Consider the following 23,396-nt stretch of genomic DNA (forward strand, 5'->3'; position numbering starts at 1 on the left):
TGAGGAGCAAGACAGAGAAATGTTAAGCCTGGTGTTTCTGAAACTTTATCTGGGGAATGAGTGATTGTTGTAGTCTGTTTTGTGTTGCTATAACAAAATGACCACCTCTTTACTTTATAAAGTAAAGAGATTTATTTAGCTCATGGTTCTAGAGTTTCGAGGCCATGGTGCTAGCAACTATTTGGTTTTGTTGAGAACCTCATGGCAGGAACATATACAGAGAAGTCACAGGAAGCAAGAGAAATCTGAGGGAGGTACCAGACTCACTTGTAACCCCAAAAGGAAGTGTAGGAAGGGAGAATGTGCTCCATTAACCCTTTGTATGAAGGTGGAGCCCTATGACCTGATTACCTTTCACAGTGTCTCTATCATAAAGGTTCTACCAGCTCTTAACATCATCACACTGGGGTTGGAGCTTCTGGTGCATGAGCCTTTGGGGAGGCAAACCATGTCCAATCCATAGTAGACACAAAAATCAAAAGCATGGGGAACAAAAGAGGAAAACCAGATAGTTGGGACTTTGTCAGCATTTAAAAGTTTTGTGCATCAATGAACAATGTTAACAGTAAAATGTCAACCCAAGAATGAGAGAAAATATTTGCAAATCACATATGTCATAACCATTTGATATCCAAACATGGACTCCCACAACTCAGCAACAAAGCTTAAATGGTCCTGAGTTTGGATAAACATTCCCCAAAGAATATATATATGAATTGCCATTAAGCACATGAAAAGATGTTCAACATCATGAATCACTAGGGAAATTCAATTCAAAACTACAACGATTTACCACTCCACACATTAGGTTGTCTAGTAACAACAAACAAAATACACACAAATAAACCAAAGAATAGCAAATAACAAGTAATGGCAAGGATGTGGAGAAGACAGAACCCTTTTGAACTGCTAGGGAGGCTGAAATGATGGGGGTACTGTGGAGAACAGCACAAGGGTTCCTCAAAAACTCAAATATGGAATTACCACATGGTTCTGCAGTCCCACCTGTGAGCATGTGCCCAAAAGAAGGGACTCAAGCCGATATTTACACATCAGTGCTCATAGCAGCTTTATTTATAATATCCAGAAAGTAGAAACATCCAAGTGTCCAACAGCAGAAGAATGGCTGAACAAAATATGGTACGCACATACAATGGAATATTATTCATACTTGAAAATGAATGAAATTCTGATATATTCTGCAAGGATAAACCTTGAAAACATTACGCTAAGTTAAATAAACCAATCATAAAATGACAAATAGTCTATGATTCCACTTCTATAAGTTGCCTACAATAGTAAAATTCATAAAGAAAGTAGAATAATAGTTATTCAAACACTAGAGAGAGAAGGAAATAAGCTATTGTCTCATGTAGACAGTTTGGGATAATACAAATTCTGGTAAGGAATTATGGTCATGGTTGCACAACAATTTGAATGTATTTAATAATAAAAATTTAAAATATAAATACAGCATCATTAGTGAAAGTTGGTAGAAAACTGCAAAGATTTCAAAATTTGGTATTTTTCCTATAGAAAATAAAATAAAGAATGTTGTAAGTTTAAACCATTTAAAGATACAGATTATCACTGATATGATTCAAGGGTAAGATAACATCAAAAAACAAATATTTGAAAAAGAAGGATATATGATATCTAAAAATTTTTAAATGGAATTTAAGTTTAATAGAATGTTTAAATGCATATTATACATAACTAAGGTAAAAATTAGCAAACTCAGAAAATAATTATGAAGAATCGAATCAGAATATAACAAAGAGAAATAAGGAGATGAAAAATGAAAATAAATGACAGAATTTAGACTTGCATATACTGTACAGTGAAGCTGTCTTGAGCCAGGGATAAAAGAGGGAGAGGAAACATTAAACAACGAGGCAACGGGGACTGGAGAATGGAGTTGAATGAGATGAAACCTGCACATTCCCCTAGATGCACCCAGTGCCAATGAGCAATTATGTCTTCTTCCTGTAACCAGACACAAGAGGACTAGCAGACTGGTGATGGCGAAGCCAATAAGCACAACCAGGAAATTAAAAGTGGAGACAGATTTGTTAGTTACAGCAACTAAGGAGAGCACTGGAGCTAATTCTCAAAGCAGGGTCTCCCTGAACAAAGAAGGATCTGTTATTGAGGACACTTATACATATTCAGATAGGAAAACTCATCAACGCATATAAAGGCCGCATGTATATTCCTAAGCATGCTCAGATAGAAGTCATATGGCACTTGTCAAAAAACATGGCAAATTTAAGCATGCTGGGTAGAGAATTTAGTATTACATTAGTCAAAGTTTCCTGTAGGCCACCTGAAAAGAATGAAACAGTGATTCCAAAGTTTTGGCTAATTTCTTGTTTCTCTGAAAAGCTTGTCTAAGAGAAAGCGGGAGGGAGAGAGAGAGAGAGAGGTGATGTAAAGGCATAGCAAATTTTTGCCCCATAAGTAAAGGAGGTTGCCCCCAAAAGTGCCTCTTTAGCAGCTAACATTCCTAGTTCAGATGGGAATCGTTTTAGTAAAAGTTACAGTTTTCCTAAAACTTAGTTGCAGTTTTTCTGCAAGCATTTCTTTGGATCTGAAGTTCTGGAATCTTCTCTGCAGAGTAGGAGGCAATGGGGCTTTACCCCATCACCCAGAAACATCTGTAAAGACAATGCTGGGGCCTTGTAGGGGTATGAAACAGTTAATATATATACATATATATTCCTGCTACAAGAAAGCCCTCCCTTTCCCAACAGTTCATATTTCTCTCTTTTTGGTATCCTGCATACCTTTCCAGGAATTTTCCTGATTGACCCAAGCAGGTAAGATGAGGAGGGCAGAGAAATTCCCAAGTGCTTCCCAGACTAAGCAACAGGAACCGACATGCTCACCACTCATAGTGTATAAATAAAGACCACAAACATCAGCTGCACTGAGATTGAGCAAGACTGCATTTTTAAAATGAACAGGATTGAGCCTAGAACACCAAATGGGAGTCCATTCAGTGAGTCATTACAGAATCTAGAATCTGGTCCTGATGTTAGGGGAACCCGAGATCTAGTGGGGAAATGGTAAGTTAACAGCGCAGAGTTAAAAGCAGTGATTAGGGGGAAAAACCCATTTCCTGTTTATGCTCAGAATGGTTTTAAACGCTTAGATAAATACATTATTCATAAACAGGATGGTGATTATTTGCCAGAAGGGCCATGAAGTCATTTCCATCTGTGGATATACAGACTCACCACCAAGATGGAGTTGCGCAAAAAAGTCAAATAGTTGGCTTTGTGAAGTAAACAGAAGCGAGGGGGTTGGCAACATCTGGTGATGAAAAAGAGAGAGATTCAGAAGTTTCTAGGCTATTCACAAGGCAGGAGGGCAAGGTAGACAGACACAGAAGAGCGGGGGTGGGGGGATTAGATAGAAAGGAGATAAAAGAAGGGGGTAGGGGATAAAAGAAGTTGCCAGAATCTGACACAAAATATTTCACGCAAAAACAAAGCTGACATTCATTTGTCAGAATGAAAAAGGGAAAGAATTTCTATCTGACCTGACTGGTATAGAAACACTGGGGAACAGAAATTAACACCATCAAGAGCCTCTTGACCAGAGCCTTGGGCTCAACTCTGCTTGTGTTTTGCCTCACCAAAATTCCTTGCTAAAAGCCCACAGTGAGCAAATCATAAAAAGGAAAAAAACAGACGTTAAACTGAAAGCACCTAATTCTTTATCTGAATTTTATTCTCCCCTGCAGGCCACAGAGAGTTCACATTTTAAAACTTCCTGAGCATACAGCCCCTTGGGTCTTGGGACAGTCAAATTCTTCTTGGTCTGTCTGGGTTGGGGTAGACACTTTGCCACTCTAGCAAGCTCCTTATGTTGCCCATGCGACAAGCCAATGAATTGCACTGCGAACAGCAAGAATTGGGACCATCAGAATCCTTCTTCTACAGAATTTAGAAGTGGAAAAGAATCTGCCTTTACCCTAGCCCTCACCCCCCAAAAAGAAAGAAAATTTCATTTGTTCATTGAGTGAATATATATTAACATCCCATGTGAGGCTGGCACAAGACAGTCCCAACCCATGGAGAAGCAGAGGATTATGGTCCCAAAAATCTATGACATCTTCACTCCTGTCCACAACTCTACCAGGCATGCCCCCCTACCTGTTCTGATGGTGCCAATGGATCAGCATTGTGCCGTCCTTTTGTTGGGTATGACCTTCCAGGAGAATCCTCTCCCCTACCCGCAAAGGCCTCATGATTGCAAGGGAAGTTCTACCATACCTTCATCCTTCCTGGCCACCATTACCCCTCGTCTACCTCGCCTGCTCCAGAGACACCCCAAGGAACAGATGTACCCAATTTGAAATGGGGCAGTTCTTACACAGCCCCCTCTGGGGTAGCAAGGTCATCTACTTTAAGTGGAAACAGGAAGGGCAAAGTCTTGGGTCAGAGAAGGAGGAGCCTGCTCCAGTAGAAAGAGGACATCAGGAAGGATGGGCCCTCAACAGCCTGATCAATTCAGTAGGAAAACTGACAGCACTGGTTCCTGCTTCCCAAGTATGCTTCTTCTTCTTTTGACCAAGTAGTTGGACCCTTGACGGAAAGACATTTCAGAAGCATGTCTTGATCTCTGATGGTTTGGGCTAAAAATTTAGACTGAAACTACCAGAGGCCTCTCTTATCCTGTTGGCATCTGAGTGCCCAAAAAGATGATACTGGAAATGCCTGAGATTTACTAGAAATTATACTAGAAATGCCTGTGATCGTAGAAATTCTACTGGAAACTCTAGAGATCATTGTGGGAGAGCCTGCCCTGGACCAGCCTGTCTGGATGGGGGTGGGATGCTTCCAACCAGAGGGTGACAGATTTTCTGGACATAGTGAAAGTCAGATGTAGAGGGAGAGGAAAGAGGAGCAGGTCAAGCAACCCTACATGACACTGGCCCAAGGACCTGATGACACCCCAGTGGGCTAGCTGTGAGGGACACCAGGCACAGCAGCCCTGCGGCCAGAGCAGGTGTGGGCATGGTCCCAGCCATCAGAGGCATCCTGGGGGCTGCACAGGAGTTGCTCAATCAACAATGGGGAAAGCACTTTGAGCAGAGTGTTAGGGTCTCTCCCCCGCTGGCTGGCCAGTTTCTTGGGATCAGGCTACTGAGTGGACAAGTCATGAAGCCCCATCTTGTGCGCCTGCTGAGGCACACAAGCCCTGAGCACAGGTGTTTATGCACCTACAGAAATGCCAGAGCCTCCCTCTCCCTGAAATTTTCTCCTTTATAGCCTCCCTTCTCCTGTTCCCCATTGTTACTCAACAGTCATTAGCACACCACCTTGCTGCCTGCTATACCACAAATCTGGCAATCAAGTAATATTCTTTCTTTGTAAGATAGGGTTTTTATGTCTGGCCTCTGGTTATTGTGGACTCCAGCAAGTATATTTTAAGTCAGTCTGTATCCTAACCCTTGTATACAGTCAGACATAGGATCAATGAAGGGTCAGCACATTGGCCTGCTGCCATTTTATAGATGCTGGTAGAAGCCACAAAATCTGAGTCAAAGATGCAGAGCCACTTATTACTCAGCAATGGCAGCAGCCATGGGATAGCATTTCCACACTGGTCCCATGATGCTGATTCCCAGGGCAACACAGAATACACTGCAGTGACTCCTATATGTGCACTGGGCAAGGTTCTAGGAGCAGACCCCTGAGCTTAAGGGACCTAATTCTTTTATAATAGTCAATAAGCAGTGGAACCTGAAGGTGGCACCTGATGAGAGGTTCTTAGGGGACAGTGGCATACTGGCCACTTCCTCTTCCCCCTTTTTTCACCCTCCCTGGTGATGAAGTAAGAGGTTTTGTTCCATCACCTGCTTCCACCATAATGTGTTTCCTCACCATGGGACCAAAAGCAATGAGGTCACCAAACCATGGACTGAAACTTCTCAAATCATACAGGTTTTCTTTTTATAAGTTGATTACATCAGGCATTTGTTATAGTGATGGAAAGCTGATGAACACAATCTCTTCACACATTATGTATCTCAGCTCAACTTTGCTTCTGGGCTCAACTACATTTGCATTAATTTCTTTAGCAGAGAATGAGGGGCTTCCATTCCTCCATTGCTGGAGTGAAATAAATATTGAGGTTCAGTTGTTCTAAATTTCTTTGCACCTCTAACTTCTTTCCTCGGGTTGGGGATGGGGACTGCTGGTAGTTTGGAGCTCAAGTTTTCCTGACTGACCGTTTGTGGACTCCGGACTCTAGAAGATCAGGAACCACACATATCACACAAGGGAAGGCCATTCCCAGCACAAGACTTGTGTAAATAAAGGGAGAGTCCATCTTCCTGAGAGAAATTATTTTTCCTGGGTTTTTTTTTCTCTTTAATCAGCATTGGGGAAAATGTGACAATATCTCTTCCTGGAACAGAGGGCACTGGAGAGGAATGGTGGGAGAGGAAGCAGGAAGAGAAGAAGGAGAAGGAATGGATAGTGGCTGTGGCAGAGGCAAGTGTGAGGCATGGGGCCAGGAGAGGGCCTGGGGACAGTTCTGTCATCCCCATGGGCCCTGGGCTGCTTTGACAGGAACACGCAGGAACCTAGGCAGGGTCTTCGGCCGCTCACAGGTTGATGACAGTCAGGGTCTCCTCCTTGGAGGTGGAAGGGGTCACTGGATTCACCCTCAGAAGCTTCTGGTTTGACTCTTTCTCATCCTGAAAAAAGAGGAGGGGCACCAATGGGAGAGAAAGAATGAGAGAAGAGTTTGCTTCCCAGAACCCGAAACCAGGAGAGGAAAGAAGGAGGGAAAGGGAAAGATGATGGAAATAGAGCTCCAGGGAAAAAAGGCAAGGTGACAGGGAAAGGGGACTTAGACAAGTGTCTCAGTCAGCGTGAAGGAGAGAGCAGGGAATTAGAGGAAAGGAAGCCGTGGTGAGACCCAGGGCAGGCCACGTCATGGAGCCACATCGCCAGCATCCCTGAGAGCAGCCCGGCCTGACTTCTGAGAAGCTCCTGGCTCCAGGGCTCCTCCCTATTCTCACACTTTTTTCCTGCCCAGACCCACGCTCTCCCACACACCTCCCTGACAACTCACTAGGAACTCAGAGCTTCGGCCACGCATGCTTCGAAGATGCAGTCCCAGGGAAGCCAAAGACACGATGACATTCAGAATACAGACAACTGTGAGCAGGATACAGAATCCCAGGAAGAGGTGCTGGAGATAAAGGAGGAGAAAAGACACAGTCAGGAGTCAGCTCCTCCGAGTCTGCTCATGCTGCGCGTGCCTACTTTGGGCCATAAAGTGATACTATGCCTGGGGCAGGGCAGCCCTGTCTGGCCTGGCAGCTTCCCATTCTTACCTGTTCAAATGCTCATGATGCCCCTCCCACCTTGTGGCCACGCCAACAGAATCCTGAGCCACATGGAGAAGCTATTGTAATCTGAGAAATGCCTGCTGTTTTTAAGTTAAAATGTCCTAAACAAAGAGCTAGGGCAAGCGCAAGGACCCGACACCTCTGCCCTCCAGTGCCCCAATTCCTTGGAAGAAAAGGGATATGAGGGGTCCCAGGAAGACTGGACTTTTCTTTCTCACCAGGGTCATTTTCATCAATGTTCTACAATTCTCTGTCCTCCAGTCTGAGTTGTTATTCCTCCATCTGTAATTAGTGGTTGTGGTGACAGGGACTAGCCTATCACACACGGAGTTGAACTTCTTATAGTTTAAGTCATCTGTTTGCCAGATTAAGGTCCTCACACAGAAAACAATGGCAGCCACAGTGGCAGCAATGCCAGCCAGGGTGAGCAGCCCTGACACACAGCCCTAGAAGAGAGAGATTCAAGATGCAGGTTCCATTCCTCAGTGGCAGAGCCATGTGGGTGCCGCCCTCAAATCTGTCTCTTCTTTCCCAGCTCCTGTTGCTGAAAACCCTCACAACCCTCCAGGAAAGATCTGAAGATATTGGGAACTAAAGAGTAGAAGACAGAAGATTGAGTGGAAAAACTAGATACAGGAGGGATTTGAAAGACAAGGTCAGGGAGAGAGGATGCCCAAGACTCACTGAAAGTTTGCCCCTGTGTTTCTCATGGACAATGGCCCCAGCTCCTGCTGCAATTGCCTGGAAAGAGAATTCACCAAAAAAGTGATTTGCTCTCCTAATTGATCTCCCATCACCCTTCTAGCCATAGCTCCTATATGAGCCAAATGGAAGTAGGACTCAAGAGACTAGCAAAGAAACTTCACGTATGGACAGAACTCCAGTCATACTGCCCCATCCTCTGGAACCTTGTGAAAGAAGAAATAGACAGGATAGGGTTTGGCCCAGGCCCAGGGTGGCTACCTCATGGAATAGGGAGCATGTGGACTCTGGGATTTTGGTGCCCCCTCCCAAGCATCTACCTACAACCAAAGGAACTTTTTGCTTGCCCATTACCACCTGCCTCCCACTGAGCTCCCAGCCCATTCCTTACTCACCACAGACCCTGCCCAGAAGGCACAGCCCAAGACTCGCAGCTCAGTCCTGGGCCCAAAGTAGAGACTCACTCCAAGAGCACAGCTTACAACCCCCAGCAGTATCTGCGTCACCTTCGAGATAGGATGAAAATCAATAGCCCAGCTCCTACCTCTTTGGCTCTTCCCCTGCCCTCACCTTCCTGCAGCTCTGATTCCAGAAGGCTCTGTTTCCTTACTATCCACTGAGCTGCGCTGGCCTGGTTCTCCCTTTATCCCTCTTACACACCTGGCTGTTTATCCTTTGTTATTTTTTCCTAAAAGAAATAATTTATGATGATCCCACCAGAGAGTTCCCATTTTTTTCTCCTCACCTTCCCTTAGGAATCTCGTCATTTTGTGCCAATCCTCCGTCTACCCTCAGCTTCTGACTCTGATATATCTCTTCAGGTTCAAATAGATAATTCTGAGGGCTCTGTAATGGACACGACAATGTGCCATTGGCACCCCCCCCCTTTCCAGCAAAGGCTCCCCCTCGTCTTTCAGCTGAGAAAAGACGTGATGGTCCCCAAGCCACTGACTGAGCAAGGCTGTGGCTCAAGGGTCACAGCCTCCTATTGTGGAACTGTGGTAATGGACAGTCTGTCAGGGACCCCCAGCCCTATCCTGCCCCCTTTTTTTTCATCTCACATGTGTTGCCCCTTGATAAACCATTTGCACCCCTAACTTTGACTCAGTGTCTGCCTCCTGGAAAACTCTCCTCACATAGGCTCCTGGATATCATCTGAGATTCGTCATTGTTAAGTCCCCTTTCCCATCTCCCAGGGCTCCAATCTCCTGGTCATCCACACTCCAAACCTCTACTGTTATTGGGTTTATCTCTTCTCTCATACTCCAAACCCGTTCACTTCCAAGTCATGGAGATGTCATAAACAAAGGATTTTGACTCCTGCTTTCCCTTACCACTTCAGCTCTGTCAACACACGCGCAGACCTTTCACATTTCCCATCTGGACACCTCCAGCTCTGAGGCAGCCGGAGCCCAGCTGCCTGCTTGGAACCCATGCCCTTCTGCCACAGACGCTGACTCGGGACAGACTCCTCCAAGGCTTCCTTACTCGGCCCTGAGCTGAACTCTCTTTACTCCGTACTGTCACAAACTTGCCTGATGCTCTCCAGCCTCTTTCCCTTCTCTCCTGCCACTTCTGTGACCTGCAGTTGCTTTTCTTTCATCCCCAACCACTGTCTGCCTAAATCCGCTCCTTCACCAGGGTCCGTCTCAAACACCAGCTTCTGCCTACCAGCATGTCAGGTGCGATTCTTGCTTCTTTGTATCACCTGATCTACCCTGGATTCTGCTCATTCTGTGTTACCATTTCGGATGGAAATGGAACGCTTTTCAGGGTGGTCTGACCAGCAGGGCCTAGCACATTGCCTTGCACCACAGCCTCGGTCTCCATGGGCTCAGCCAAACCTTTTTTTAAAATTATTCCTAAGTTCTTTTATTGGTACATTTTAGGTATACAGTACTTTTACCTTTATCATTGGGATCTTGTACCTGTACATGATGCATCTTGGTTCTTCTTTTTTCCCCATTCCCTGTGCGCCCTTCACCTCCTCCACCCTTCCCTATTTACATAGACTTCATTTCCATTTTTTTTCTTTTCTCATAATTTTTCCTTTCCCTTCTTTCCTTTCCCCTTCCTTCCCATCACCCCTATACCTTTGGACCTTTTAACTAACAGAGATTCTTCCTCCTGCTCCCCCGTGTTTGCCAGGCACTGTACCCTCTGCACCAAAGAGGTTGATCATTCCTTTCCATCCAAGTTCTGCAGGCAAAGTTCCAAAATTTTTCCCCAAATATGATGTCAATCCTTGCGGAGACTCCACCCACTTTCCTTTATGCATCCTATTGAAGAAGGCGATATGTAGGAAAACTGAAGTACTTTGAGAACATAATGTTAAGTGAAATAAGTCAGATACATGAGCTTCGATACCATGTGATTTCTCTTATTTGAGAAACCCAGAGTATAAATAAATTAAAGAGCAAAATAGATGACTATAAGAAACAGGGAGATCGATGTTTTGCAAATGGGAAGGAGACCAAGTGATGGAGGGATGGAGGTGGAAGAGAAAGGGAAGAGGCCATAAAAAGAATTAAAATGTGTTATGTGCTTGCACTGGCTCCCCGTGATGAATGTGATCATTATGTAATGTAAACATGTGCTAATAAAGATCAAATGATTTTACATTTCTTTTAAATGAAAAGAAGGGTTCCTTTTCCCCACAGCCCCTCGAGCATTTGTTATTGGGTGATTTCTTGATAGCAGCCACTCTTTCTGGAGGGAGACGGAATCTCAGAGTTGTTTTAATTTGATCTCTCAAATGACAGTGATGTTGAACATTTTTTCATATATTTATTTGTTGTTTCTGCTTCTTCATCTGAGAAATGTCTGTTCATTTCAGATGCTCATTTTTGAATTAGGTCTTTAAATTTGAGGGTTCTGATTTTTTTTCAGTTCTTTATATATTCTGAGGAATAGCTGGCAAAAATTTTTCCCATGCTATGGGTTGTCTCTTCACTCTGTTGGTGGTTTTTCTTGCTGTACAAATGCTTTTTCATAAGATGAGATCCCAGGGCTGGGGATTTAGCTCAGTGGAGCTGTGCCTGCCTCACAAGCACAAGATTCTGAGTTCGATCCCCAGTACCAAAAAACCCCCACTAAAACTAGAGGCTCCATTTGACCCAGCTATTCCCTTTCTTGGTATCTTCCCAAAAGAATGAAAAGCATCATACCACAGTGATATATGCACACCCATGTTTATAGCGGCACAGTTTGCAATAGCTAAATCTTGGAAACAGCCCAAGTGCCCATCAACTGACAAATGGATAAAGAAGATGTAGGGTTTTTTCTACAATGGAGTACTACTCTGCCATAAAGAAGGATGAGCTTGAGACATTTCTAGCTAAATGAACCTTGAGACCATACTCTTAAGTGAAATAAATCAGACACACATGTTTAAATACCACATCGTTTCTCTGGTGTGAGAAGCTGAAAGTAGAAATAAGGACTAAATATATATAATAGATATTGGGAAATGGGAAAAAACTGTTCAAATGGGAAGAGGAACAGGGAAAGGGGGAGGGAGAAAGGAAGGAAGGGATAATAAAAAAGTGAAAATAGATGGAAAAAATGGAAACAAAGCTTTTGTATATTGGGAGGGGAGGGGGGCTTGAGTGAAGGGGGAATGGGAAAAAAAGAGGCGGGATGCATCATGTACAGGTGCGATATATCCCCTATAATGAGTGTTACCATTATGTGTGTCTAAAATGTACCATAAATGTTTTGCTATAAAAAAAATAAAGAAGAAAAGAAGAGAAGGGTTCTGCTCTCTGTGTCACCTCATTAACTGCCCCCCAACCACCACCAGCCCACTCTTACCCCTAGAGCCAGCTGCTCATTGCTTGTCCTGGCCTTGGAAGGCCCAGAGTCCCGAGGGTGAGAAAGCAACTGCTTCAGGGATCCCACTGCCTTCAGCAGCTGTGTCAGAGCTGACTCCCGGTGGATGTGGATGTTGATGTGCGTGGGCTGGGGCGGCAGAGAGGCCACACTGACTCTGTTCACAGTCACCATGTTTTGGGTCATCCTGCCTGCAGGGGAGAAGATGGACAGAGTTAATGAAGTCTGGGAAGCAGGTAAGGTGAGAAGGAGTACCACAGGGCTGAGGGGGGAGACAGTCTCCTTGGCGTGGTCCAAGGGGTCTTCCCAGTGCAGACATCCATGGCACAATGACCCTAATTCATAATGCAAATCCAGATTCCATCTAGAGCTTTTCACCTCATGAGTTCTTGGATGCCTTCCCAGAATGATGTGATACAGTCTGTCTAGGGTCCAAAGTGGGACGAAGAAAGGAATCTGAGTTATTTTAATGAATATATACATACATATATATACACACACACACATTCCTCCTGTCTGCCAAAAAAATACATACATCAAGAAAAGAAAAACTTGCATTAATACTTTAATACTAAATTTATTGAGACATCACGAGATTAATGCAAGTTACTTTTGGCCTCTACAATTACAAGAGATGCTCAAAGTGGTGGCCATGAGCTTCCAGACATTTATTAGTATGGTGAACTGCTGAAGTATGGATACATTTTCTGGTGAACTCTGTATATATATTGGACATAATTCTCTCACTAGTAAAAAAAGTTCAGAAGATATTAAGGGACACTGATACCATCAATTTCTTACATATCCTCCTAATGACACTTCTGCATACTCAAGATTGCTTCTTACCCACCTTTCCCCTCAAATGGCAGCACACCACACGTGCTGCTCTGCACAATGCTATGGTCACAGAAACACTTGTTCCAAGAATTAACCCAGCATCAGTCCGTGAAAAGCTTCTTTATTCATGTGTGTAACTGCATTTTTCCCAGTACACAAATCTATCATAATTTATTTAATTGATCCCCATTTAGCGAATTTAGGCAATTTTAGGCAATACGATGCTCCATTTTAAATGCTTATCTCAGTAAGTTTTGACAAATGTATACCTTTATGCAACTACAGTTACAATCAAGATACAGAATATTTGCCAAAGGGCTCATCACTGTGAATCCCCCAACTGGCCATAGGTAACTATTGATCTGCCTGCTGTAACTAGTTCAGCATAGTTTCAATCCGGAGTTCTCTCACTATGAGTGAAGTCAATCATCTTTTCACATGTTAAAAGCCATTTTTATTTCTATTTTCTTTTTCAAGCTCTTCTTTCATATCCTATGTCTTTCCTGTTTTATTTTGTTCTTCATAGAAGTGCTTCATATAGTCAAAAAATTACCATCTATGACATGAGTTCTGAATATTTCTTTACAACTGTGATTTATATTTTGACTTTGCTTGCATGTTTGCAGTTTTTATTTTAAGAAGTATAGTTTAGGTTTAGAAAAGTTTTCTCTTGTTTACGCTAGAAAGATTTTATTTCCCACTCTAAAAGGACTTCACCACTTCAAGATTATAACAATTCACCCTTGTTTTCTTCTACATGGTTTCAGGCTTTCTGTTTTCATTTTTAATATTGATCCTCTGGAATTCCTGTCGTAATCCAGAAGATATGGATCCAAGTTGCTGTAGTTGTTCAGAGAGCGAATTTCTGCAAGGTCACTTCCATTTGTGACGGATGTCTTCTTTCACTGATTTAAATGCTCTCCTGAGCAAACAGAAAGCTCCCACAGGAATTCAAGTCTACTCTAGTCTTTGTATTCAGCCCATTGGTATGTCTGTGAGGAGTGATGCACCAGTACTACGATTTTGGTTAGTGTTGAATTTAATATCTAACTGGGCTGCTTCTTGACTCCCTTGTGTTTTTTTTCAAAATTGCTATGGCCATTTTTAGTAGATTACTTCTCCATGTACACTTGAGAATCAATTTACCCGGCTCCAACAGACATACTGCAGGGACAATTCTAATGTGCATCCTGCCTAACTATCACTGTTGAAATCCAATATTAATAACCGTTCTAATAGCATCTCCCCTTTGCCCTCTGCCTACCTTTCAGAGCAATCTAGCTCTTTCACATACCTGGCCTCCTTTGAGTTCGAAGGTCAGGTTTTTGACAAGTCTGCAGGAGATTCAGACTCAATGGGCCCAGTGAAGGGGCACCAGGCCCAAATTCCCAATCTTCCCTGGGGGGCCCAGGAGCCATCTGAAAGGTAGGGTCTTCCAGGGGTGTACTTTGGGCCCCAGCTCCCCCAGACCCCTTTGGCCACAACACTTCCCTTCCTCCACTCCAGCCCTGTGGCTCCCAAGGGCAGGGCCTGAAACCAAGGGCAGTCCTTCCCTGCCTCCACTCTATTCCAGCTGGCAGGCTCAGGCCTGCTGTCCTCACACTGCTTTGTTCCTCCTCCCAGGGCTGGAGCTGGAGAAAGAGGGCTCCTGTCGGCCCAAGCCACAGCCATGCTACCTCAGGGCTCTGTCCCAGAGGAGCCCCATCCATCCCCACCCAGAGTGGAGGCTAGGGAAGCCAGGCTAAGCCTCCTCCGAACCCCAACCTTCCTTCTACAGTCGCATCCTCTATCCAGCCCATTCCTCCTTCACTAGAGTCTTACAGGAGAGCAAAATGGAGGAAGAGGGGCATCCCGTACCCAGAAGGGCATAGGCTTAGAGACTGGGGTCCACGCTCAGAGACACCAGGGAAAGGGCCTCCTGGGTGCTGGGGCTCTGCCTCACCTGCTGTCCTCGGGAGCCAGAGCAGAGCAGGACTGAGAGGAGCTGACTTGGAGCCAAGTGCTGGCAGCCTGAAGGGAGGAGAGCAGGGAGAAGGGATGGTGAGAAGAGGTGCGGCTGGGCCTCAGCATTTCCCAGCAGACAGCTAGGACGAAGGGGCCTCTCTAGGGGGTTCCATGGTGAGCAGACGGTCAGGCCAGCTCATGAGTGTGTGTGTGCACACTCACACATACTCACTCACATCCACTCAGGCAACATGCACTGACAGCACAGACCCACACTTGTTAGGAAAGCCCTGGCCAGTCGATTGTATGCCTGACACCCCCACAGTCCAACCTCCTCCTTCCTCTCTCCAGTTCCCCAGGACCCAGGGCTCCCCTATGGCTGTAAAGCCCTAGAGGAACCCCTGTGTCCCAGCTGTTTTATGAGGAGAGTGAAAGTCTGGTCATTCATCAACCTCCCTTCCTTCTGCCTCTCAGCTTCCTCTTCTAGCCAGGCTGCTCTCTCTCTGCCAGGTTCTCCTCACTCCTCTGGCCCTCCCTGAAGAGCAGGTGAGGCAGCCCCTTCCCAGGAACCTCCTTGCCCCTCATAGCTGCCAACAGAAGCTCTATAGGCAGCCAGGGGGCTGTGGGAGGGAGTCAGGTTCTGGGGTCACAGGGCTCTGGAGAGGAGACAAGAGAGGTTGGGATCAGTGGTGAGGGTGGAGAGGGGATGCGTGTGGGCACTGCTCAACCCAGACACTAGGGCCTGAGAGGACCAAGAGGGGCACAAAGCAGACCTGGGCTGATAAGGGAGCCCTATCGGGGACAGGCAGCCCTGCACCCTTCAAAGGGAGCAGCTCTGGAACCAGGAGCAGATGCTGTGTCTCTGAGTCCCACAGCCCCTGTATCCCCAACTCTGATGAACTTGTGTCCACCTCACCTCCCTAGTCCTCCCTTGCCCTCCCTCAGACAGACACCCATGGACGCGGGGACTGCTGACAGCAGCAAGGTGGCCTCTGAGGCCCCACAGCCTACCCACATCAATGTGCACATCCACGAGGAGTCAGCGCTGGCCCAGCTCCTGCTGACCGGATGCTCCCTGCTACGGATCCCAGCCACAGCCACAGCCACCAGTGCCACCACCCAGACCCTGGGCAGCAGCCGACTGCTGGTGGCTTCTTGGGTGAGGGGGCTGCTTGCCTCATGGGACCAGGGAGGGACACCTCATTCCTTATGTCAGGCCATGAGAGGCTTCTCGTCTTGCAGGCCACATACGCTCCACAAGCCTCTCCAAATAGAACAGTGACTCAGTGTTATCTTCTTATTAGAAATTGGTCTTTGCTGCCTTCTCAGTGCCTGCTGAAGAAGGGCAGCCTCTGGGCTAAAGGGCCAAAAAAGCTTTCTCTCTCTCTTTCTCTCTCTCTCTCTCTCTCTCTCTCTCTCTCTCTCTCTCTCTCTCTCTCTCTCTCTCTCTTTCTCTTCCTTTCTCCTAACCAGTATACCCAGACTGCAGCAGGTTCTCAAAGCCACCCTAAGACTCCAGGGGGCAGGGAGCTTCCTCTGAGCTCTGGCATCCAGGCTGGTTCTTAGCTCCTGCATCTTTCAGGTGGTACAGATCGTGCTGGGGCTCCTGAGCGGAGTCCTGGGAGGATTCCTCTACATCCTCATGTGCTACAGACTGTGCTCCTCAGGAGCTGCCATCTGGACCGGGCCTGTGGTGAGTGTGGCAGTTGGCAGTCAGCCTCCTGTCAGAGGGACAGGGACGCTGCTCTCAGTATTGCCTGGACATCACAACCATCAGAGTGGTGCTACAGAATGTTAGCAGCCAAAGAGGCACTAGTGATGGAGGCCACATCTTCGCTTGTAGAGATGAGAAAACACCCAAGGATGGTGGCAAGTCCAAAGTCACAGGGTCAGCTCTCGTCTCCTGCCTGGGGCTCCCCTCACCCCAGGCTGGCTACCATTCCCCACGGTCAACAGCAGTCACCACCAAGGATCTGAAGACCCACTCACCTCCAGACACTGCCCTGGGGTGGGGGGGAGGACAATGTGCCAGAGAGGAAGTGTCACCTCCCAGTTCTCCCCTTGTCCTCTGCACAATCCGTGGGACTAGAGATGAGTGCAGATGAGTACATGACTACCTGCTCATGGTGGGACTGGGGAACCTCAGACACACCCACAATCTCAGAGCAGCTAAACACACCCACATGGATTGAAAGAAGATACAAACGGAACCCTCCTAGTCCATCCACTGACAGAGACACACAGATTAGTTATGGATCAGCCAAACAGGATTTCAATCAATTTCTCCCTGGGGTATCCCAGACTTCCTGTTCTTCAAGCCCAGCTAGAGGGCCATGGAGCTGTTAGGATACTTGGACCTGAGGCTGCCCAAAGACTTATCTTGCATTGAGAGCTTCTCCAGCAAGCTGGGATTTTCACAAGATCCACCCCTGCCTCCCCAAACCCTCAACTTACATGAAGCACCCAATGTTGCTTTAAAAGGTTTTGATGAAGGGAGAGAGGGCTCATACCCAGCTCGACCACAAGCAATTTTTTTTTTTGGTACCAGGGATCAAACTCTGGACCTTGCACTTGTGAGGCAGGCACAGCTCCACGGAGCTAAATCCCCGGCCCCCACAAGCACTTCCAGGTGTCACTAAAACAGCATCCGGCAACTTCAGGAGTTTGACCCAGGCTCAGCACTCCCCACAGTTATTTCACCACAAACAACACAGCTTAGCACAAACCCAGGACACACCCGGAGTGCACTGGGGAGGGTCACTGTGTGGCTGGCAGCTGTCACAGGGGATTAGAGGGGACTTGAGGTTCCTGTGCTAACCCTGCCCCGTCCCTGTCTCTCTCCAGGCTGTGCTGGCTGGAGCTGCTGCCTTTGTTTATGAGAAACAGGGTGGGATCTGCTGGGTGAGTTCTGAGCAGGCAAGAGGAAGCAACCAGGCTCAGGCCTGAGGGTCGTGCATGGCTTGCACCAGGTATCGCCCTCTTTGCCCAAGTCTGGGCTCTAGAAAAGACTGAGTCACTAAGGTCTCCCCATGCCTTCTCCCCTCCAGGCCCTGCTGAGGACCCTTCTCACACTGGCAGCTTTCTGCACGGCCATTGCTGCCATCGTAATTGGGGCTGGTAACTTCTCTGAGTACCACAACAGTTGGACTATGAGCAGTGATTACATCTGTGAGGCCTCCTCGAGCAACTGGCACGTCACGCCCCCCAGCACCCTGAGTCCCAAACCTGAGAGGCAACGCCTGTGCATCTCCCAGGTGAACATGCTGAAGGTCAGTGGACAGGGGAAAGGGTGGGGTAAATGGTGGGAGAGAAGCCAGAACAGATAAGAGGAAAGCTGTCCATTAAAACAGGTGCCCCTAGTGCTCACCCAGCGTGGTGACTGTCACTAAACTGTCACTAAAGATGTAGTTCTGACCATGGCAGAAACAGCTCCTGCAGCTGAGGTGTTAGAGACCAGTGGGAAAGACAAACGCTGAAATACTCACTGTGAATGAGCCAAGACTTCAAGTGTGCAAAGTGGCACCAAGGTGTTAAGTGCATGTCCTGCTTTGATCCTCTCTGGTCTAGGAAGCCATTAAGGAATCATGTCACAACCCAATCCATCTCTGCAGATGAGCACAGGGTGCTGCATTCTGCATACTGGACACAGCAATCCCCCTCCAGAAGTCACCACCTTGGGGATGAAGGGCAGACAAATTTCCATGTCAGTGAAAAGCATGGGAAAGGGCCTGAAAGTGACCATTGCTCTGGTGCCCATGGCTTTGCCTCTTTGTCCCCAGAACCTGTCTGTAAGCCTTCAGTCCATGCTCTTGGGTGTTTGGGTCCTGCTGCTTCTGGCATCTCTAGTCCCTCTGTGTCTGTACTGCTGGAAAAGATTTTCCATTAAAGAGGTGAGTACTTGTGTGTTTGGGGCAGCAAGGTTGTTCAGAGGAGACAGGAATGGAGAACAGATGCTTCAGGAGGAAAATGGGGCCCATTCCAGGAGTTCCAAGTAGCCTCTTGCCTGTCTTTCTACCCAAGCCCAGAGAGCCCCGGTTCCCAACCAAGGGGCCCCAGCCAAAGTCTCCAGGAAACCAGGAGAATCCACATCTGTGCTAGGCTTTAGGGATCTTTGTATCAGGTGTCATGTAGCTGGTGTTGCATCTGGCTACTAAGCTGCTCTGGAGGAGAAAATCTGCCCTTTGTCTCCCATTCAGGGTTGTCTTCCCCTGCCCCTCTTAGAAAAGAGACCAGAAGAAGCTGCTGGAAGCAAAGGAGCTCTAGCCCTGCTTCTGCTAAGCATTCATATCTGATACTCCTTCTGCTCTGTACGGCCCTGCATCTGCCTCCTTGAAGAACCAGATTGGGACAAGAGATTCCCAGTGGCCACAGCTGTTCTTCCCTAAGAACCATAGCCACTGCCTTGCACCATTCGGCCATCACAGCAGCTCTTGCTTATCTCTTGCTCACTTTCACCATTCTTCATGTCCCCTCTTATGCAGTGATTCCCCAATAAATGTTTATGTGACTGGTCTCAGGTTTTTGCTTCATTATTCCAGGGAATTTGTCTGGCTGGGGAAGCAGTGGATCATGAACCAACAGCAGACCTAAAATGCCCCCCCATACCTTCAAACTCCTACCTGGATCTGGAGTTGCTGGCCCTGAAACCAGACCCCCTCTGAAGCTGGTCTGAGGCTCCAGGTCCAAAGTCTGGGTACAAATTACAAAAGGGGTGGGACTCAGCCCTGCTCTCTACCCATCAGATTTAAGAAAGTGAATGCGTAGGTTTTCATTTTGACTGTTTGGTAATATTAAGAAGTAGACAACAAAACACCAAGATACAATCACTTTAGAAATCATGGGATCACAAGTTCAAGCCCAGGCTGGGCAACTTAGTAAGATTCCATTTCACAGTAAAAGTGGGCTAGGGATGTAGCTCCATGTGAAGGCCCGAGTTCAATTCCCAGTAAAAACAACAATATTTTTTTTAAAGTATGAGAGAGAGAGAAAGAATATATTCATACCACCCAAAGTGGATTTCAAGTCAAAGAAAAAAACCAGAGATGAACAGAGTCATTACATAGTGATTAAAAATTTGATTTACTAAGATGCAACAATCCTAAATATATGTGCCCCTAACAACAGAACTTCAAAATATATGAAGCAAAGATGCATCGAACTGAAAGAAAAAATCATGAAATCCATGATTATAGTAGAAGACACTTCAGGACTCCGCTCTCAGCAATACATAGAATAAGTACTCAGAAATTAACAAGAACACAGAAGAATTGAGCCACCCCATCAATAACTAGATCTAATTGTTTATAATACACTCAACAACCACAAAATCACATTCTTTTCAACACTTGTTGAACATTCACCAAAACAGATCACATCCGGGGTCATAAAACAAATCTTGACAAATTTAAAATTGAATTCATACAGAGTATATTTTCTAACTATAATGAAATCAATATAGAAATCAATAAACAGAAAGATGATGGGAAAGTTTTTCAAACACTTGGAAGTTAAACAATATACACCTAAATAATTCATGGATCAAAGAAGTCTCAAGAAAATCAGAAAAAAATTTTAATACAACAAAAATGAAAATTTTGTCTGGCAAATTTGAGGGATAAAACTAAAGAAGTGCTTACAAGGAAATTTATAGTACACTGGACTCTCGAGTTATGACCAGCCTCATATACAAACAACTTGGGTTACAACTAGACTTTTACTTGTAACTTACAACCAAAATCTTGAGTTACAACCTGAATGCTGATCTTTCCTGTATGGGGTTAATTGAGAAATCCTTGGCCAATGTCTTTCTAAGGACACTGAGATCTGCCTGGAAGAAAGTTCGGCATACAATTATACAGGAGAGAGACTTTGAAGGCTGTGTAGAGGAACGTGAGCCTTCAGTCAACCTTGTGGTTGATGACACTGTCATATAGCAGAGTCCATAGGCTTGCAGATGGACAGTGGTGATGTTGAGAAACACTCAGATGTTAATGGAAGAACACTCAGAGGGACTGTCTATGGAGGAACTTCAGCTACTTCTGGCTGAGCAACAGAGAGTGGCAGCAGAGGAGCTTTCTGAAGAGGAGGGAGTATCAACAATTAGTGCAGCAAAACTCTTCAGAAATAAAGGAAATCCTAAAAAATATACAGAGCTACAAACATTTGTAGAGAAGACACACCCAGACAGAGAAAAAGCCAATCATTGCATTCACTTGCTTAATGACAATGTCATGTCATACTACAGAGCAGTGTTAAAGAAAAGACAGGAACAGACAACCTTAGACCTTTTTTTAGTTCTGAAGTGGTTGAGACCTAGTGAGCCAGAAGCAGATCCTAGTAGGCTACAGACTCTCTCAAGGAGAAAGACACCAAGAAAAGACACCAGAGAGCCAGATTCCTATTCTTATGGAAGGGGACTCTCCTTCCAAACAATAACCACCCTCCATTTCATCCTCCCATCCTGCAGGCCAAAAATGTCAACTTGAATGGTGAGTTCAGTATGAAATTGTTGTTTCTGGAAAAGTAGGCACATTTTATAACTTTTTGGTGAATACACTAGGAAAATTATTGGTGTGTTTCTGGTAAATTACACACATTGTGCAACCCTTTTTTATTATGAAAAGGTTAAATAAGGGATGTTTGGGGAGGTTCAGAACACATTGTGGATATTTTCATTATTTCTTATGGGAAAAATTTTTTTTACTTACAATTAACTTGAGTTACAACCAGCCCTTGTGAACAAATTGAGTTTGTAAGTCAAGGGTACACTGTATTAAATGCTGGTATAAAAGAAGAAGAAAGCTCTCAAATCAATTATCTCAAATTTCATCTCTGAAAATATAAAAAGGAGAGCAAAATGAGCCCAAAGCAACCAGGAAAAACAAAGCAAATACTGAAGAAGAGAACTAGATTAAATAGACAATGGAGCCAGATGTATTTATACATGCCTCTAGTTCCAGCTACTTGGGAGGCAGAGACAAAAAGATTGCTTGAGACCAGAGTTTGAGACCAGCCTAGGGAATACAGCAAGATCCTATCTCAATGAAACAAAGCTAGAAATTGGAAAAAAATAAGAGAAATCAACAAAGCTAATAGCCAGCATGTTTGAAAAGTCAAAATTGGTAAACTCACAGCAATAGTGACAAAGCAAAGAGGGACAGCACATATCACTACCAACAGAATGAAATAGGGGATATCACAAGCCCTATAGACATTAAAAGGATACTAAGAAGATATCATTAACAACTCTATATAAAAATTCAACTACTACTAACACAGAAGGCATAATTGATCTAAATATAAAAATATCTAAAATTGATCTAAATATTAAAAATATAAAATATATATCTATAAAACTTGTAGAACAAAACACAGAGGAATATCTTCATGACCTATGGTTACCCAAATAGTTCCTAGATGTGACACTAAAAACATGGTTCACAAAAGAAAAAAATTAATAAATTTCACTTCCTCATAATTAATAACTTTTGGCTGGCAAAAGATTGTGTACAAGTACAAGATGAGTACATGCTAGGCAAAAATATTTGCAAACCATATATCTGCTAAAAGACTTGTATTCAGAATGTATGAAGAACACTCAAAATTCAATAGAAAGAAAACATACAACTCAGCTTTTTTTAATGAACAGAGGACTTGAACACTTTAGCAAACGGCATATACAGAGTATCTTAGTCATTTTTTCATCTCTGGGACAAAATATCTGCCATTCAAAACTTCAAGGAGAAAGGAGGAGAGTTTATTTTGGCTCACGTTTCAATCTATAGTTAGCTGGCTCAAAGGTATGATGGCATAGCACACTGACAATTTGGAGGAAAACCTGCACCACCATGGCAGCCAGGAAACACAGTCAGTCAAAGAAGGAGCTGAGAAGGGAGATAAACCCTTCCAGACAATGTCTCCAATGACCTGTTTTCTCCAACCATACCCTGCCTCCCAACACCAATCCAGCTATACCACCCTCATAACCCAATCACCTTCCAAACACATGAGGCTTTGTGGCCCATTTTATTTTTTTCCATTAAGTTTATTGGTACATTTTAGGTATACAATATGGTTACGTTCATCATTGAGATCTGGTACCTTTACATGATGTATCTTGGTTCTTATTTTTTCCCCATTCCCCTGCTCTCCCTTCACCCCCTCCACCCTTCCCTATTTACAAAGACTTTGTTTCCACTTTTTTCCTTTTTTCATATTTTTTCTTTTCCCTTCTTTCCTTTCCCCTACCCCTCCCACTTCCCCTACTCTTTTAGACCTTTTCTCCCTATTACACATTATCAATTATACATTTTGATCCTTATTTACACTTTTAGTTTTTCACACCAGAGAAACTATTCAGTATTTACACATGTGTGTCCTATTTATTTCACTTAAGAATATGGCCTCAATGTGCATCCACTTAGCTATAAATGTCTCTAGTTTCTCATTCTTTATGATTGAGTAGTACTCCATTTTATTTTTAAAAAACCACATCGTCCTTATCCAGTCTCCAGTTGATGGGCACTTGGGCTGTTTCCAAGCTTTTGCTATTACAAACTGTGCTGATATAAACATGGGTGCACATATATCACTGTCGTATGATTCTTTTAATTCTTTTGGAAAGTTACACAGCAGGGGAAAAGCTGGGTCAAGTGGGACCTCTAGTCCTAGTTCTTTGAGGTATCTCCATACTGATTTCCACAGTGGTTGC

The 23,396-nt window shown here is 44.9% G+C and overlaps 2 protein-coding genes across 12 annotated transcripts in view; one reads left to right on the plus strand and one right to left on the minus strand.

Annotated features, from left to right (window-relative positions):
* Nucleotides 1-6,356: 6,356 nt before the first annotated feature.
* Tmem176b (transmembrane protein 176B) overlaps nt 6,357-23,396 on the minus strand; it is a 79,501-nt gene continuing 62,461 nt past the window's right edge. The window contains exons 2-9 of one of the 6 annotated variants that reach the window (XM_087207800.1): nt 18,172-18,359; nt 14,685-14,752; nt 11,888-12,096; nt 8,470-8,580; nt 8,057-8,113; nt 7,591-7,818; nt 7,093-7,212; nt 6,357-6,712 (exon numbers count right to left, since the gene is read on the minus strand). In XM_087207800.1, the coding sequence (XP_087063926.1) occupies nt 6,620-6,712; nt 7,093-7,212; nt 7,591-7,818; nt 8,057-8,113; nt 8,470-8,580; nt 11,888-12,091 (813 nt within the window). In that variant the 5' untranslated portion in view covers nt 12,092-12,096; nt 14,685-14,752; nt 18,172-18,359 and the 3' untranslated portion in view covers nt 6,357-6,619. Of the gene's footprint in view, nt 6,713-7,092; nt 7,213-7,590; nt 7,819-8,056; nt 8,114-8,469; nt 8,581-11,887; nt 12,097-14,036; nt 14,574-14,684; nt 14,855-18,171; nt 18,360-23,396 lie in introns of those variants that run through there. The other 5 variants (XM_087207799.1, XM_021240835.2, XM_004860407.3 and 2 more) reach the window with 5 other exon arrangements.
* On the plus strand, nt 15,046-19,202 carry Tmem176a (transmembrane protein 176A). Of its 6 annotated transcripts, none has more exons than XM_004860409.4 (7): nt 15,046-15,232; nt 15,611-15,845; nt 16,269-16,379; nt 17,531-17,587; nt 17,734-17,955; nt 18,466-18,576; nt 18,883-19,202. In XM_004860409.4, the coding sequence occupies exons 2-7, from the start codon at nt 15,642-15,644 to the stop codon at nt 18,976-18,978; spliced, it is 801 nt and encodes a 266-aa protein (XP_004860466.2). In that variant the 5' UTR covers nt 15,046-15,232; nt 15,611-15,641; the 3' UTR covers nt 18,979-19,202. The 6 variants fall into 6 exon arrangements, with proteins under 6 accessions (XP_004860466.2, XP_087063928.1, XP_012933501.1 ...); XM_087207802.1 differs by having other exon boundaries at nt 15,047-15,232; nt 18,908-19,202; XM_013078047.3 differs by having other exon boundaries at nt 15,091-15,232; nt 15,632-15,845.

This window comes from Heterocephalus glaber, unplaced genomic scaffold (genome assembly GCF_053883595.1).
Source record: "Heterocephalus glaber isolate CG9 unplaced genomic scaffold, H.glaber_assembly_v1.0 deba00000818, whole genome shotgun sequence".
Classification (NCBI taxonomy): Eukaryota; Metazoa; Chordata; class Mammalia; order Rodentia; family Bathyergidae; genus Heterocephalus; species Heterocephalus glaber.

Excerpts from the sequence above, each read along its gene's own strand:
- Tmem176a (XM_004860409.4), top strand. The coding sequence starts at position 15,642 with ATGGACGCGGGGACTGCTGACAGCAGCAAGGTGGCCTCTGAGGCCCCA. Across the intron at positions 15,846-16,268 it reads GACTGCTGGTGGCTTCTTGG|GTGGTACAGATCGTGCTGGG; the intron begins GTGAGGGGGCTG and ends TGCATCTTTCAG. Across the intron at positions 17,956-18,465 it reads CCCAGGTGAACATGCTGAAG|AACCTGTCTGTAAGCCTTCA; the intron begins GTCAGTGGACAG and ends CTTTGTCCCCAG.